We start from the raw sequence: 13,813 nt of genomic DNA on the forward strand, positions 1-13,813 counted from the left end.
CATCATTTCCAATGAGAAGGATATCGTCCACATAAAGTACTAAGAAAGCTTCTTTACCTTTATTGATTTTTTTGTATACACAAGGTTCATCAACGTTTCGGTCAAAACCGTAAGATATGACCATCATATCAAATCTAATGTTCCAAGATCTAGATGCTTGTTTTAACCCATAAATGGATCGATTCAGCTTGCATACTTTTTGCTTCTGACCTTGGATTATGAACCCATCGAGCTGAGACATAAAGATACCTCTTCAAGATTGTCATTCAGAAAAACAATCTTGACATCCATTTGCCATATTTCATCATCATAAAAAATGGCTATGAACAAGAGAATCCTTCTAGACTTTAACATAGCAACAGGGGAAAAAGTTTCCTCATAGTCAACCTCTTCCCTGGGTATACCCTTTTGCTACTAATCTAATTTTGAAGGTCTGTACCTTTCCAGCTTAATCTCTCTTTCTCTGAAAGATCCATTTTCACCCTATAGGTTTCACTCCTTCAAGTAGATCTACAAGCCCCCACACTAAATTAAAGTATATTGACTCCATTTTAAGGTTCATGACTTTGACCCACTGGTCCTTGTCTACATCATTCATTGCCTGTTTATAGGACAATTGATCCTTAACACCATCATTTGGTATGACAACCTAAGTTTAAGTTAAACCCAAGTAACAGTTAGGTTGTGATATAATCCTCCCACTGCGTCGAGACATTCTCAATGATTGAGAAGGATGGGACTGACAAGATGTGATGGCTTCATCAACTCTTGATGAGGGACCAGCTTCATCCCTCACCCATTGATCATCCTAAAATTGTGTATCAAATGAGAAGGGGAAAGCTCAAGTGATATATCTTTCCACGAATTTTAGTGTCTTTTACCATTTGGCCTTGAACCGAATGCCATGATTAACTAGTTGATTTCTTAGAAGGCCAAGGAGAAAGAAAATGAAGTTGGGAAATCTAGGAAACATGAAACTATGGATAAGTACAATGGCAAGCAAGTAGATCATGGTTATAAGTAAGATTGTTGTGTATAACATTTTATATACATCTATATTAGTCCTCTAACGTCCATTACACCCTTTTTTTGGAACCAATATCCTACTAGTTAATACATATAACCCTAAACCAATTGTTGAGATGAAGACATGAGAAAGCACCAAAGGGATCCAAAATCCAATTTCTCATATTGTCATGTCGATTTAACTTAGAAGCTTCCAGATCTGTAACTCAAAAACTCATTCGCTTTAATAAAGATCCAACGAAAGACTTCATTCGCAAGGAAGGGAAATGGCAGACCTGAGGTAACTTGCATCTCAAATTTGAAAAATGGGATCCTTTGCAACACAGTAGGCCAGTCGTGATATAATGTTTTGGATGCTGGATTAAAATCAAGAATCTTCCATTGGATTTGTGAAACTCGAAGATTTCTATCATCTTTGGAAGTTATTAAGTTTTGTTTAGGTCAAGAGAAAATAAGATTTAAGGAGAAAAGAAAGTTAGGATAAAAGTGTCATGAAAAGAATATTACGCTTATCGAACAAAAGTTGGCTAAGTGTTGAGATTTAATAACAAAGTGTTTAGAGGTTATGTTGGTATTGAGTACGCAGCCAAAAGGATGGAAGTAACCTCGAAATGGGCACCGTTGGGCTGTTGTGATATTTTTGGGAATTTTAAGGGGACTTTTGGATACTTTCATGTTTAAGGAATTAATTGATGATAAAATATAAATTTTTCAGGACAAGAAAGATTATGAGAAATTTTCTGTCAAGGATCTGTACAAGTACTGTGAATAACATCATGATTTCTAAAGTATTGTTGAACATGATTTTCGTCTCCACAAGCCATAGCCAGTGAGTGATAAAATTAGTTTGAAATTTATTTCTAAATATGATATATTGTTTGAAGCATGTGCTTTGATATATGAATTACTTGAGTTTACTGATTTAGCAAAATATTTCCAAAGCATGAGATTTGAAATGTTTGTTAAGTGTATTTTATGATAAGTATTTAAAGAATGATTTTAGAATGTTTTAGACTATATCATCTGATATATATAGAAACCCTTCAGGGGATATGGCGTGTAGAAAGAGGTTCCGTTGATGAAAATATTTAGTAGATACCCAGTTCTCATTACTAGGATAGATTAATGAGACAGGGGTTCTACAAATGGTTTTTCATCTCTCGAGATGATGATCTGTAGGTTTCCACCTCAATATAACTATAACGAGATGAGGTACTACTGATGTCTGGCCTGCCTCGTAAATATCATATAACAAAATAAGGGGCGTCAAAGGGCCCACTTTGTGAACAAGATAAGGTCGTTAGAGGGTCCACCTTGTGTTTCATATGGTATAGCAAGTAAATTGATTTATTTATGCAAAAGATAAAGTTTATGAAGGGATAAATGTCCTATGGCAGCAAAAGATTTTACAAAACTATTCCTCAATTTAATTTGGGAATTCCAAAATACCAATACATTGGCAAAAATTATTAAGAAACTAGTTTTCTTATTAAGACTTAAATGCTAAGCATGATTTCTAATTATAGATTAGAGAAAGAAAACTTACTTGTTTATGTCTCTGAATCAACAAAGTAAATTTCCAAATTGGGACACTACCCGTCAGAGACCTATCTGTCCTCTAGGATGAGATTGGTTTGTAGGCACTAATTGGGACGAAAAAAAGTTTAGAAATTTTTTAAAGAAACTATTTTGTAGAAAAACAAAATCATTCGCTAAAGAAAAAATATTTTCTTTTGCGTATTTATAACTCTCTTTCCTTCATGGAGTATGAGAGAATCATGAGATTTTATTAATTTAAACAATATTAAATTATTTGAAATTTAAAATCTAGTAATCAATTAGTCATTTTACCGTTTTACCCCGGACTACCTCTAGTCCTTAAATATCAGTGCTCCTCTAATGAACAACTTGTTTATGGTCCAACCAATAAACAAAAACCTCTCTTATGTCATAGATAAAGTAGGACCCTTTGTTCAAATCCTAGAGACACCATTTAAGGGAACACTCATCTACTTACCCTAAAGTGAAGAAGAAGTGAATTTTATCTTGTGTAATTATGTTTCCAGCTCCCCCACTCAGTCTTGTCTACAAAATGATAAACTTATTGAGTCGGCGATCTGACCACTCTCGCCCATACAAATCAAAGAACAATCCCTCGCGAACAGGAGTTCATAACAGTGGCGGCTCTAGAAATTTGATATAGGGGACACTATATAACAAACAAACTAAAAATATATTTTAAAAAATATTAATTAACTTTAAAAATTAATTAATTTAATACGTATTACAATTGTTCTCTATGAGTTTTCATGTTTTGAAATCGATATATGATCAGGATCTGTAGGTACTTCCTCTAAATTGATTTCTATATAAGATCTATCTGAATCATGTATTTGTCTCTTATTTTAAGATGATTCCTCTACAGTTTCTATTGTTGTTGTTTTTTTTAAATATCTCTTGTTGTTGTTTTTTTTAAATATCTCTGCATATTAATATGTTTACTCTACAAAATTAGTATGAAACAACATAAGTATTATGATTTGTCACATAGATTAAAAACTAAAAACTAAAAATATTAAGAAATTTGAACTTACTAGTGAATTGGTACAATACTTATTATTCAACGAAAAAAATATCTTGTATCATTTAATTCTGAAATAAAATAAAATAAATATATACATAAGTAATATAAATTATCGGGCCAAACAAGCAGGTGTCTGGGACAGGGTGTGTGAGGATTTCTGGCAAAGAAGCACTTTTGAAGCCATAAGAGATCATTTTGGAAGTTTAATTGACATAGCCACATAAATATTAAATCTCACTAATTACAGCGAAGCCCTAAAAAAGAATATTTGTGGTTATATAACTTTCTATATTAAGAAAAGGAAAATTCATGGGAAATTTTGAGTAGCACACTTTGGGATTTACATTTCAAAAGTAACACGCTTCTTGAAAACTCGTAAAAAAATCTATTCAAATTTTAAAAAATTGTCTGAAATTAATATCTCGGTCCATCTCGGCTAAGATCCTCACCAAGATCATTGTTTTTGTTTTTAACTTATGTTGATCCCAGTAAATCTCGGGCATCCAAAACACCGAGATCATGGTCGTACTAAGTGAAGCCATCACTAACACCAGGATCTCAGTGCTTTGGTGTCTCGAAGCTTCTCTGAGGTTGATCAAAATTAAGTTGACCCTTGACAATCTTGGACCACCAAAGCATCAGGATCATGGTCGCACTTAACGAATACCATCACTAACACCATGATCCTGGTGCTTTGGTGACCCCAACCTCTTCGCGATTAATCGAAATTATGTTGATCCTCGAGAATCTTGTGGAAACTTTGCCCCAATAATTTTTTTCTTCAAATTTTAGGTTCTTTTTAATTTTAAGTGATCTCGAGGAAACTCCCAAAAATTTAGGTTATTGGGATTGCTTTTTAAAAATGAGGTTGTAAATTAAAAAAAATATTTGCGAGATGTGTGTGAGATATTTGGGATATTAAAAATAGTAGTTAAAAACTTACTAAAACATATGTAAAATCACCCTAAATCACATAAAACAAGTAGATAATTGATTTAAGATTGAACATTTGAAGTTTGAAAGTTGCGAAATGGAAAAAAAAAAACAAAAAAAAAAAATTGCTAAATATGTATTAAAAAACCCTAATTAAATTATTTACAACAATTATAAAATTGATTTTGGATTATACATTTAGGGTGCATTTGGGGGAGAGAAAAAGTTATGGAGGAAAAGAATTATGATAACCCTAGTGTTATAATAAATGTGTTTGAGAAAATAATTATTATTGGTAGTGTTATGATAATATGTGTTTGAGGAAGAATTATGAATAGTAGTGTTATGATAGTATGTGTTTGGTAGAAAGATTATAATATGTAGTATTATGATAATATTTGTTTGGGAAAGGATTACGGGGAAAAAATTATGAAAATTATTTATTAATATTATTATTTAAAAATTCATATTCTAAATCAAATACACAAATATTCGTATATTTAATTTACTACATTGTCATATTTGTGTAAAACAAGTTACATTAGTTTTCTTAAATAAGATGAGTATTTTCAATATTTTTTATGCAAGCATTTAATGCCAATAAATTATTTTTTTTTTTAAAAAAATTGTATTCTAACTCCAATACAAAAATTATATATATTTAATTTACCAAATCATCTTAGTTTTTGTAAAACAATTTCTAGTAATTTCTTTGAAGACGACTTTCATTTTCAACCTTTTTTACGTAATCGTTACGTGCCATTAAATTGTTAATTTTTTTAAAAAATTCATATTATATTTTTGTTTTTAAATTAATATTCTAAATGCAATACACAAATTGCATATATTTAATAATTGATTTAAACGAAATACTGATATCATAATTTTATTCAAACAAAACGATATACGAAGAACAAAATTGTTGAAAGGAGTTATAAACTTAAGTCAATTACATGGAACACTACTACGTAGGAGCAAAAAATATTATTATTTTTAATAATTCATATTCTAACTCCAATACACAAAATTCATATATTTAATTTACCAAATCACTATAGTTTTCGTAAAACAATTTGCATTAATTTCTTGAAATACGACATCTATTTTCAACTTTTTTTACGTAATCGTTAAGTGTGATTAAACTATTATTTTATTTAAAAAAAAATCATATTCTAAATCCAATACACAACTTTCGTATATTTAATTTATCAAATTATCATAGTTTTCGTAGAACAATTTGTAATAATTTCTTTAAATATGACATGTAGATTTAACCCTTTTTACGTAATCGTTACGTGCAATTAAATTGTTAATTTTTTAAAAATCCATATTATAAACCAAATACAAAAATTTAGTAAATTTAATTTACTAAATCATCCAAATTTTTGTAATATAGGAGCAAAAAGAAAATGTGGATTCAGCGGAGTAATCACAATAAATTATCTAATTCAAGAGTAAAAGAAAAAATAAAAAACTTAAATTAATATAATCGAATCAAATTCATCACTTAAACATAAGTTGTGTTTTTTAAATAAAAAGATTAAAATTAACCAAATGAGGTGAGTATAAAAATTATAAAAGAGAAAAAAAATAGACTAAATAATATTTAAATTTAAATGGATTAATTATACATTACTAATAAGAAAAGATTGAATAATGAATAAGGAAAAATTGAGGAAACTAAGGAAGGATTGAGGAAATTGGGGAAGGATTATCATAACTTCTCCAAACAAGGAAAGGGTTGCATTAAAAGTTAGGAGGATTATCTATAACAACAATAAAAATAAACTCTTTCCAAAACAGCAAGAGACTTTGTACAAGAGAGGTTGAGAGAAAAGAAATTAGAGAGAGGTTAGAGAGATAAGAAAAGGAGGAAAAAGAAAAATGAAGAAAATTTCCATGTGAGGGTATTTTTGACTTTTCCTGCCTATTTGTCTCAGAATTTACTATTTTTTTTTTTCTTTCTAAAAAACAATCCCAAAAATTTAACTTCCCTTCGAAGTAGGTCTATTTTTCTAAAAAACACTCCTTTTCCCTTCCACCCTTCTTTTTTTTGTAATTCATCGTCAATTCGACTCCTCTTACCCACGGTTGCAGCATCTCCATCTCCAATTTCTGTACCTTCTCTTTTCCTAGGGTTGAGTTGCAAATTGATGAACTAGATGGATTTTACTCTTTGATTTTCTGTGTAGCTGATAGTTTTACTTTTGATTTCCCACAAGCATCGTCAAGAATGATGCATCATCTATAGGATCATATAAATCTAAATATACGAAGGGATGATTTGAAAATGTTTCTCTTAAGATCAACTACAAACAATCGGAACCTTGAAATATGAAACTGGGATAGAGGCGATCTCCAGAACCCATTTGTAAACTTCAACTAAACCTTCTCCATCACAAAAGAACAAGAGCAATCCGAACAAAAACCTCACGTTCAATCAAGAGTCAAAACATTCCTTGAGGGTAAGTGAACCAAATAGAATTACTAGATAATGACTTTTATAAGAACAAATAACCCAATGCTTTTCGTGAATTTGAAGTCCTAAAAAATAGGTAACGGGGAGACCTTAAAATCTAATACAGAGAAAGTGGATGAAGGGCTCATGAGAAAATAATCTTCCCCTTTCTAATGTCCTACACTCGTTTTCCCTTCCACTCTTCTTTTCTCTTTCATCCATAACTTTTGCATACAGTGAAATTGAGATACCCAATTAAAATTCCTAACAATTCCAATATGTTTGTATTTGCTGCTAGATTCTTTTATTTTGTTTTGTTTCTTTATTTTCATTCTCTCTAGGAGTTTGTATCCAGTTTAAAATTTTAGTGTAACATTTTTCCATTCAGGGATGGGAAAAGAAAAGAGGGAGAATAAAAGAAGAACAAGTGCAAGAGTGCAAGTAGCAAGGGCCCCCCAATAAAGAAATCTGAAAAACAAACAATGGCTATCCACTTTAGAAGCAATGAGCAGGTATTTTATATTAGTTCACATATTTTTGTAGGTCATATATCAATATTCTGGGGTACATACAATTAGTGTGTTGCATATACTAAGGGAAAACAAATGATGGTTGTAAACTGGGGTATTTACATGCAAAATATTTCGCTTTTTGATTACTAACTCCAATTATTATTTTAGGCGAATGCAAGTTTCACGAATGAAAGTTTCAATGAGGGGGACTATTCAGGCACAAAGTCTAAAGATGATGCACGTCCAACAAAGGAACCAAAGAATTCTAAGGGGAAAAAGGTACCTAAGAGCTTAGGTTTTATTTTTGCATTAGCCACAAAATAATAAACTGAATTCCATCATTATTTTTTTATAGGATCAACAACTTTCGTTGAGAAAAAAAATGAAAGAATATAAAGACATATAAAAAAAAACACATCTTCTAAAGGAAGGGATTCCAACTAAGTAATATGTTACCTAGAGAATATTTAGAACAAGACTTCGTCCCTATCCCAACCTCCAAACACTCTATTGTTCATTTCTCCTCAAATATCTCATAACATAGCACACGTCCTAGCTAACCACAAGAAACGACCACACTCTGAAAGGCAAGTGGGGGAGGAACTACCCGATCACCGCATGACTATCCCTTGGGCCAACAATCTGTACATGAAACTCCTATAGGAAGCAACTCAACAGAGTCCCCCACAACAATGCTGGCAATCCCCCCATATATATAAAAAACTAAACCCATACCCACATGCAATGCTTTCTTCTATAAACTCATTGTATCACAAAGAATATTTAGTAGTTTGAGATTTTGAGCTTGCAGGTTATCACGGAAAATACTCCCAACTTTCCTGCCACTTGTCGAATCGTTGATGATGCCAGTTCCAACACTTCCTTAGCCCGTGGGGCTGCCAAAGTTGCACGTAGTTGTGCTTCTGTTGCTCGTGATCGTGCTTCTACTGCCCTCTGCATCGACAAGGCCAATGCTGCTCGTGCTGCTGCTGACGCTGCTGACGCTGCTGCGGTTGTCGCTGATGACGCTGCAGATGCTGTCGATGCTGCGACCAATTGTATTGCCGCTGGCATTGCTGCTATTAGTCACACTAAAGCTGTCGATGATTATGAAGCTGCCAACACTTTATATATCAACCACCCAGAGTATTATGCTGCTCTCTAGTGACGGCTAGTGAGGAAGCTTGTGCTGCCAGTCGTGCAGCCAAATTTGCTGCCAAAGAGGCTTATGGTCCCAAGTATGCCGTTATCGCCGCTGGCAGTAGGACCCTAAAAAGGTGATAGAATGTCTCCAAACTATTTGTCAAAATTCTCTTTTGCTGCTCATACTGCCGTTTTCATTAGCTTTAAAAATCCAGCTTTTGAAGCCTTTATATTAAACCTTTACAATTAATTAGTTTCAATAGGAAGGCTGATCTCAGGACCCACAAAAATCGTCCTTCGAAAGATACTTTTTTTTTAATTTATTGTTAATTAAAATGCAAAAATTGTGATGGTTTCTATATCAATCCTAAAAGAAACATGGAGGCGAAAGAAATCTCCACAGGCACGAAGTCTAAAGATGATGCACGTCCAACAAAGGAACCAAAGAATTCCGAGGACTATTCAGGCACGAAGTCTAAAGATGATGCACATCCAACAAAGGAACCAAAGAATTCCGAGGGGAAAAAGGTACCTAAGAGCTTAGGTTTTATTTTTGCATTAGCCACAAAATAATGAACTGAATTCCATCATTATTTTTTTTTATAGGATCAACAACTTTTGTTGAGAAAAAAAATGAAAGAATATAAAGACATAAAAAAAAAACACATCTTCTAAAGGAAGCGATTCCAACTAAGTAATATGTTACCTACAGATTAATTAGAAAAAGACTTCGTCCCTATCCCAACCTCCAAACACTCTATTGTTCATTTCTCCTCAAATATATCATAACATAGCACACGTCCTAGCGAACCACAAGAAACGACCACACTCTGAAAAGCAAGTGGAGGAGGAACTACCGATCACTGCATGAATATCCCTTGGGCCAACAATCTGTACATCAAACTCCTATAGGAAGCAACTCAACAGAGTCCTCCAGAACAATGCTGGCAATCCCCCCATATATATAGAAAACTAAACCCAGACCCATATGCAATTCTTTCTTCTATAAACTCATTGTATCACAAAGAACTTTTAGTAGTTTGAGATTTTGAGCTTGCAGGTTCTCACGGAAAATACTTCCAATTTTCCTGCCACTTGTCGATTTGTTGCTGATGGCCGTATAAACGCTTCCTTGGCCCGTTGGTCTGCTAAAATTGCACGTAATCGTGCTTCTGTTGCTCGTGATCGTGCTTCTACTGCCCTCTGCATCGACAAGGCCAATGCTGCTCGTGCTGCTGCTGACGCTGCTGATGCTGCTGCTGTTGTCGCTGATGACGCTGCAGATGCTGTTGATACTGCGACTGATTGCATTGCCGCTGGCATTGTTGCTTTTAGTCACACTAAAGCTGTCGATGATTATGAAGCTGCCAACACTTTATATATGAACCACCCAGACTATTATGCTGCTCTAATGACCGCTATTAAGGATGCCGGTGCTGCCAGTGGTGCAGCCAGATCTGCTGCCGAAGAGGCTGATGCTGCCAAGTATGCCCTTATGGACACCGGCAAAAGGACCCTAAAAAGGTGATAGAATGTCTCCAAACTATTTGTCAAAATTCTCTTTTGCTGCTCATACTGCCGTTTTCATTAGCTTTAAAAATCCAGCTTTTGAAGCCTTTATATTAAACCTTTACAATTAATTAGTTTCAATAGGAAGGCTGATCTCAGGACCCACAAAAATCGTCCTTCAAAAGATACTTTTTTTTTAATTTATTGTTAATTAAAATGCAAAAATTGTGATGGTTTCTATATCAATCCTAAAAGAAACATGGAGGCGAAAGAAATCTCCACAGGCACGAAGTCTAAAGATGATGCACGTCCAACAAAGGAACCAAAGAATTCCGAGGACTATTCAGGCACGAAGTCTAAAGATGATGCACATCCAACAAAGGAACCAAAGAATTCCGAGGGGAAAAAGGTACCTAAGAGCTTAGGTTTTATTTTTGCATTAGCCACAAAATAATGAACTGAATTCCATCATTATTTTTTTTTATAGGATCAACAACTTTTGTTGAGAAAAAAAATGAAAGAATATAAAGACATAAAAAAAAAACACATCTTCTAAAGGAAGCGATTCCAACTAAGTAATATGTTACCTACAGATTAATTAGAAAAAGACTTCGTCCCTATCCCAACCTCCAAACACTCTATTGTTCATTTCTCCTCAAATATATCATAACATAGCACACGTCCTAGCGAACCACAAGAAACGACCACACTCTGAAAAGCAAGTGGAGGAGGAACTACCGATCACTGCATGAATATCCCTTGGGCCAACAATCTGTACATCAAACTCCTATAGGAAGCAACTCAACAGAGTCCTCCAGAACAATGCTGGCAATCCCCCCATATATATAGAAAACTAAACCCAGACCCATATGCAATTCTTTCTTCTATAAACTCATTGTATCACAAAGAACTTTTAGTAGTTTGAGATTTTGAGCTTGCAGGTTCTCACGGAAAATACTTCCAATTTTCCTGCCACTTGTCGATTTGTTGCTGATGGCCGTTTAAACGCTTCCTTGGCCCGTTGGTCTGCTAAAATTGCACGTAATCGTGCTTCTGTTGCTCGTGATCGTGCTTCTACTGCCCTCTGCATCGACAAGGCCAATGCTGCTCGTGCTGCTGCTGACGCTGCTGATGCTGCTGCTGTTGTCGCTGATGACGCTGCAGATGCTGTTGATACTGCGACTGATTGCATTGCCGCTGGCATTGTTGCTTTTAGTCACACTAAAGCTGTCGATGATTATGAAGCTGCCAACACTTTATATATGAACCACCCAGACTATTATGCTGCTCTAATGACCGCTATTAAGGATGCCGGTGCTGCCAGTGGTGCAGCCAGATCTGCTGCCGAAGAGGCTGATGCTGCCAAGTATGCCCTTATGGACACCGGCAAAAGGACCCTAAAAAGGTGATAGAATGTCTCCAAACTATTTGTCAAAATTCTCTTTTGCTGCTCATACTGCCGTTTTCATTAGCTTTAAAAATCCAGCTTTTGAAGCCTTTATATTAAACCTTTACAATTAATTAGTTTCAATAGGAAGGCTGATCTCAGGACCCACAAAAATCGTCCTTCAAAAGATACTTTTTTTTTAATTTATTGTTAATTAAAATGCAAAAATTGTGATGGTTTCTATATCAATCCTAAAAGAAACATGGAGGCGAAAGAAATCTCCACAGGCACGAAGTCTAAAGATGATGCACGTCCAACAAAGGAACCAAAGAATTCCGAGGACTATTCAGGCACGAAGTCTAAAGATGATGCACATCCAACAAAGGAACCAAAGAATTCCGAGGGGAAAAAGGTACCTAAGAGCTTAGGTTTTATTTTTGCATTAGCCACAAAATAATGAACTGAATTCCATCATTATTTTTTTTATAGGATCAACAACTTTTGTTGAGAAAAAAAATGAAAGAATATAAAGACATAAAAAAAAAACACATCTTCTAAAGGAAGCGATTCCAACTAAGTAATATGTTACCTACAGATTAATTAGAAAAAGACTTCGTCCCTATCCCAACCTCCAAACACTCTATTGTTCATTTCTCCTCAAATATATCATAACATAGCACACGTCCTAGCGAACCACAAGAAACGACCACACTCTGAAAAGCAAGTGGAGGAGGAACTACCGATCACTGCATGAATATCCCTTGGGCCAACAATCTGTACATCAAACTCCTATAGGAAGCAACTCAACAGAGTCCTCCAGAACAATGCTGGCAATCCCCCCATATATATAGAAAACTAAACCCAGACCCATATGCAATTCTTTCTTCTATAAACTCATTGTATCACAAAGAACTTTTAGTAGTTTGAGATTTTGAGCTTGCAGGTTCTCACGGAAAATACTTCCAATTTTCCTGCCACTTGTCGATTTGTTGCTGATGGCCGTATAAACGCTTCCTTGGCCCGTTGGTCTGCTAAAATTGCACGTAATCGTGCTTCTGTTGCTCGTGATCGTGCTTCTACTGCCCTCTGCATCGACAAGGCCAATGCTGCTCGTGCTGCTGCTGACGCTGCTGATGCTGCTGCTGTTGTCGCTGATGACGCTGCAGATGCTGTTGATACTGCGACTGATTGCATTGCCGCTGGCATTGTTGCTTTTAGTCACACTAAAGCTGTCGATGATTATGAAGCTGCCAACACTTTATATATGAACCACCCAGACTATTATGCTGCTCTAATGACCGCTATTAAGGATGCCGGTGCTGCCAGTGGTGCAGCCAGATCTGCTGCCGAAGAGGCTGATGCTGCCAAGTATGCCCTTATTGACACCGGCAAAAGGACCCTAAAAAGGTGATAGAATGTCTCCAAACTATTTGTCAAAATTCTCTTTTGCTGCTCATACTGCCGTTTTCATTAGCTTTAAAAATCCAAATTTTGAAGCCTTTATATTAAACCTTCACAATTAGTTTCAATAGGATGGCTGATCTCAGGACCCACAAAAGTCGTCCTTCGAAAGATACTTTTTTTTAATTTATTGTTAATTAAAATGCAAGAATTGTGATGGTTTCTATATCAATCCTAAAAGAAACATGGAGGAGAAAGAAATTGGTCCTTAGACTTACTTCTTTACGTTTAATAAACTCTCCACAGTTAGTTTCTACTTTATTTTCTCGAACAAAAAGAAAATCTCTAGTTATAAGATTCAAGCTATAGAAACCCACCACTTCTACTGGAGTCTTTGTCTAAAATAGAAGTTATTAGGAGGAAATTGCTCTGTGGATGTTTTAAGTACAGCTTATTATGGAATACATAAAGCAATTTGCCTTTTATTCCTTATTGTAAGAATCAACTACTCATCGGATACTATGAAGCTTATACTTTCCTTCTATTTTTATGATTTTAAAGATTATGCTGATGTCTTAGTTTATTAAGAGGAGTGACGATAGAGTACTCTTAATCAATATTATCTGTACATATTTTATGAGATGGAATCTGAATTTACCCACGCGTAAGAGTGGCAAAGGATTCATGGTCTATGAAACTGAATTTGAGTTTATCAATATATACATTCTGATCTATTCAATGGAACCCATTCCAACCAAACTAGTACTTCTTTTTATATTTATTGCATGTGATTAAATTATTGTAATTTTTAAACTATAAAGAACTAAATAGTTATGCATGGTGAACTAGCTAAATTACTT

General features: G+C 34.5%; 2 protein-coding genes across 2 annotated transcripts; both read left to right on the plus strand.

Annotated features, from left to right (window-relative positions):
• Positions 1–7,459: 7,459 nt before the first annotated feature.
• On the plus strand, positions 7,460–8,678 carry LOC105436255. The gene is made up of 3 exons (XM_031889219.1): positions 7,460–7,513; positions 7,682–7,792; positions 8,325–8,678. Exons 1-3 carry the CDS (start codon positions 7,484–7,486, stop codon positions 8,676–8,678), a joined length of 495 nt encoding a protein of 164 aa, XP_031745079.1. The 5' UTR covers positions 7,460–7,483.
• On the plus strand, positions 8,679–13,697 carry LOC116405174. Its single transcript, XM_031888984.1, has 7 exons — positions 8,679–8,790; positions 9,031–9,184; positions 9,717–10,180; positions 10,421–10,574; positions 11,107–11,570; positions 11,811–11,964; positions 12,496–13,697. The coding sequence occupies exons 2-7, from the start codon at positions 9,035–9,037 to the stop codon at positions 12,961–12,963; spliced, it is 1,854 nt and encodes a 617-aa protein (XP_031744844.1). The 5' UTR covers positions 8,679–8,790; positions 9,031–9,034; the 3' UTR covers positions 12,964–13,697.
• The last annotated feature ends 116 nt before the right edge of the window (positions 13,698–13,813 follow it).

This window comes from Cucumis sativus, chromosome 7, assembly GCF_000004075.3.
Source record: "Cucumis sativus cultivar 9930 chromosome 7, Cucumber_9930_V3, whole genome shotgun sequence".
Lineage (NCBI taxonomy): Eukaryota > Viridiplantae > Streptophyta > Magnoliopsida > Cucurbitales > Cucurbitaceae > Cucumis > Cucumis sativus.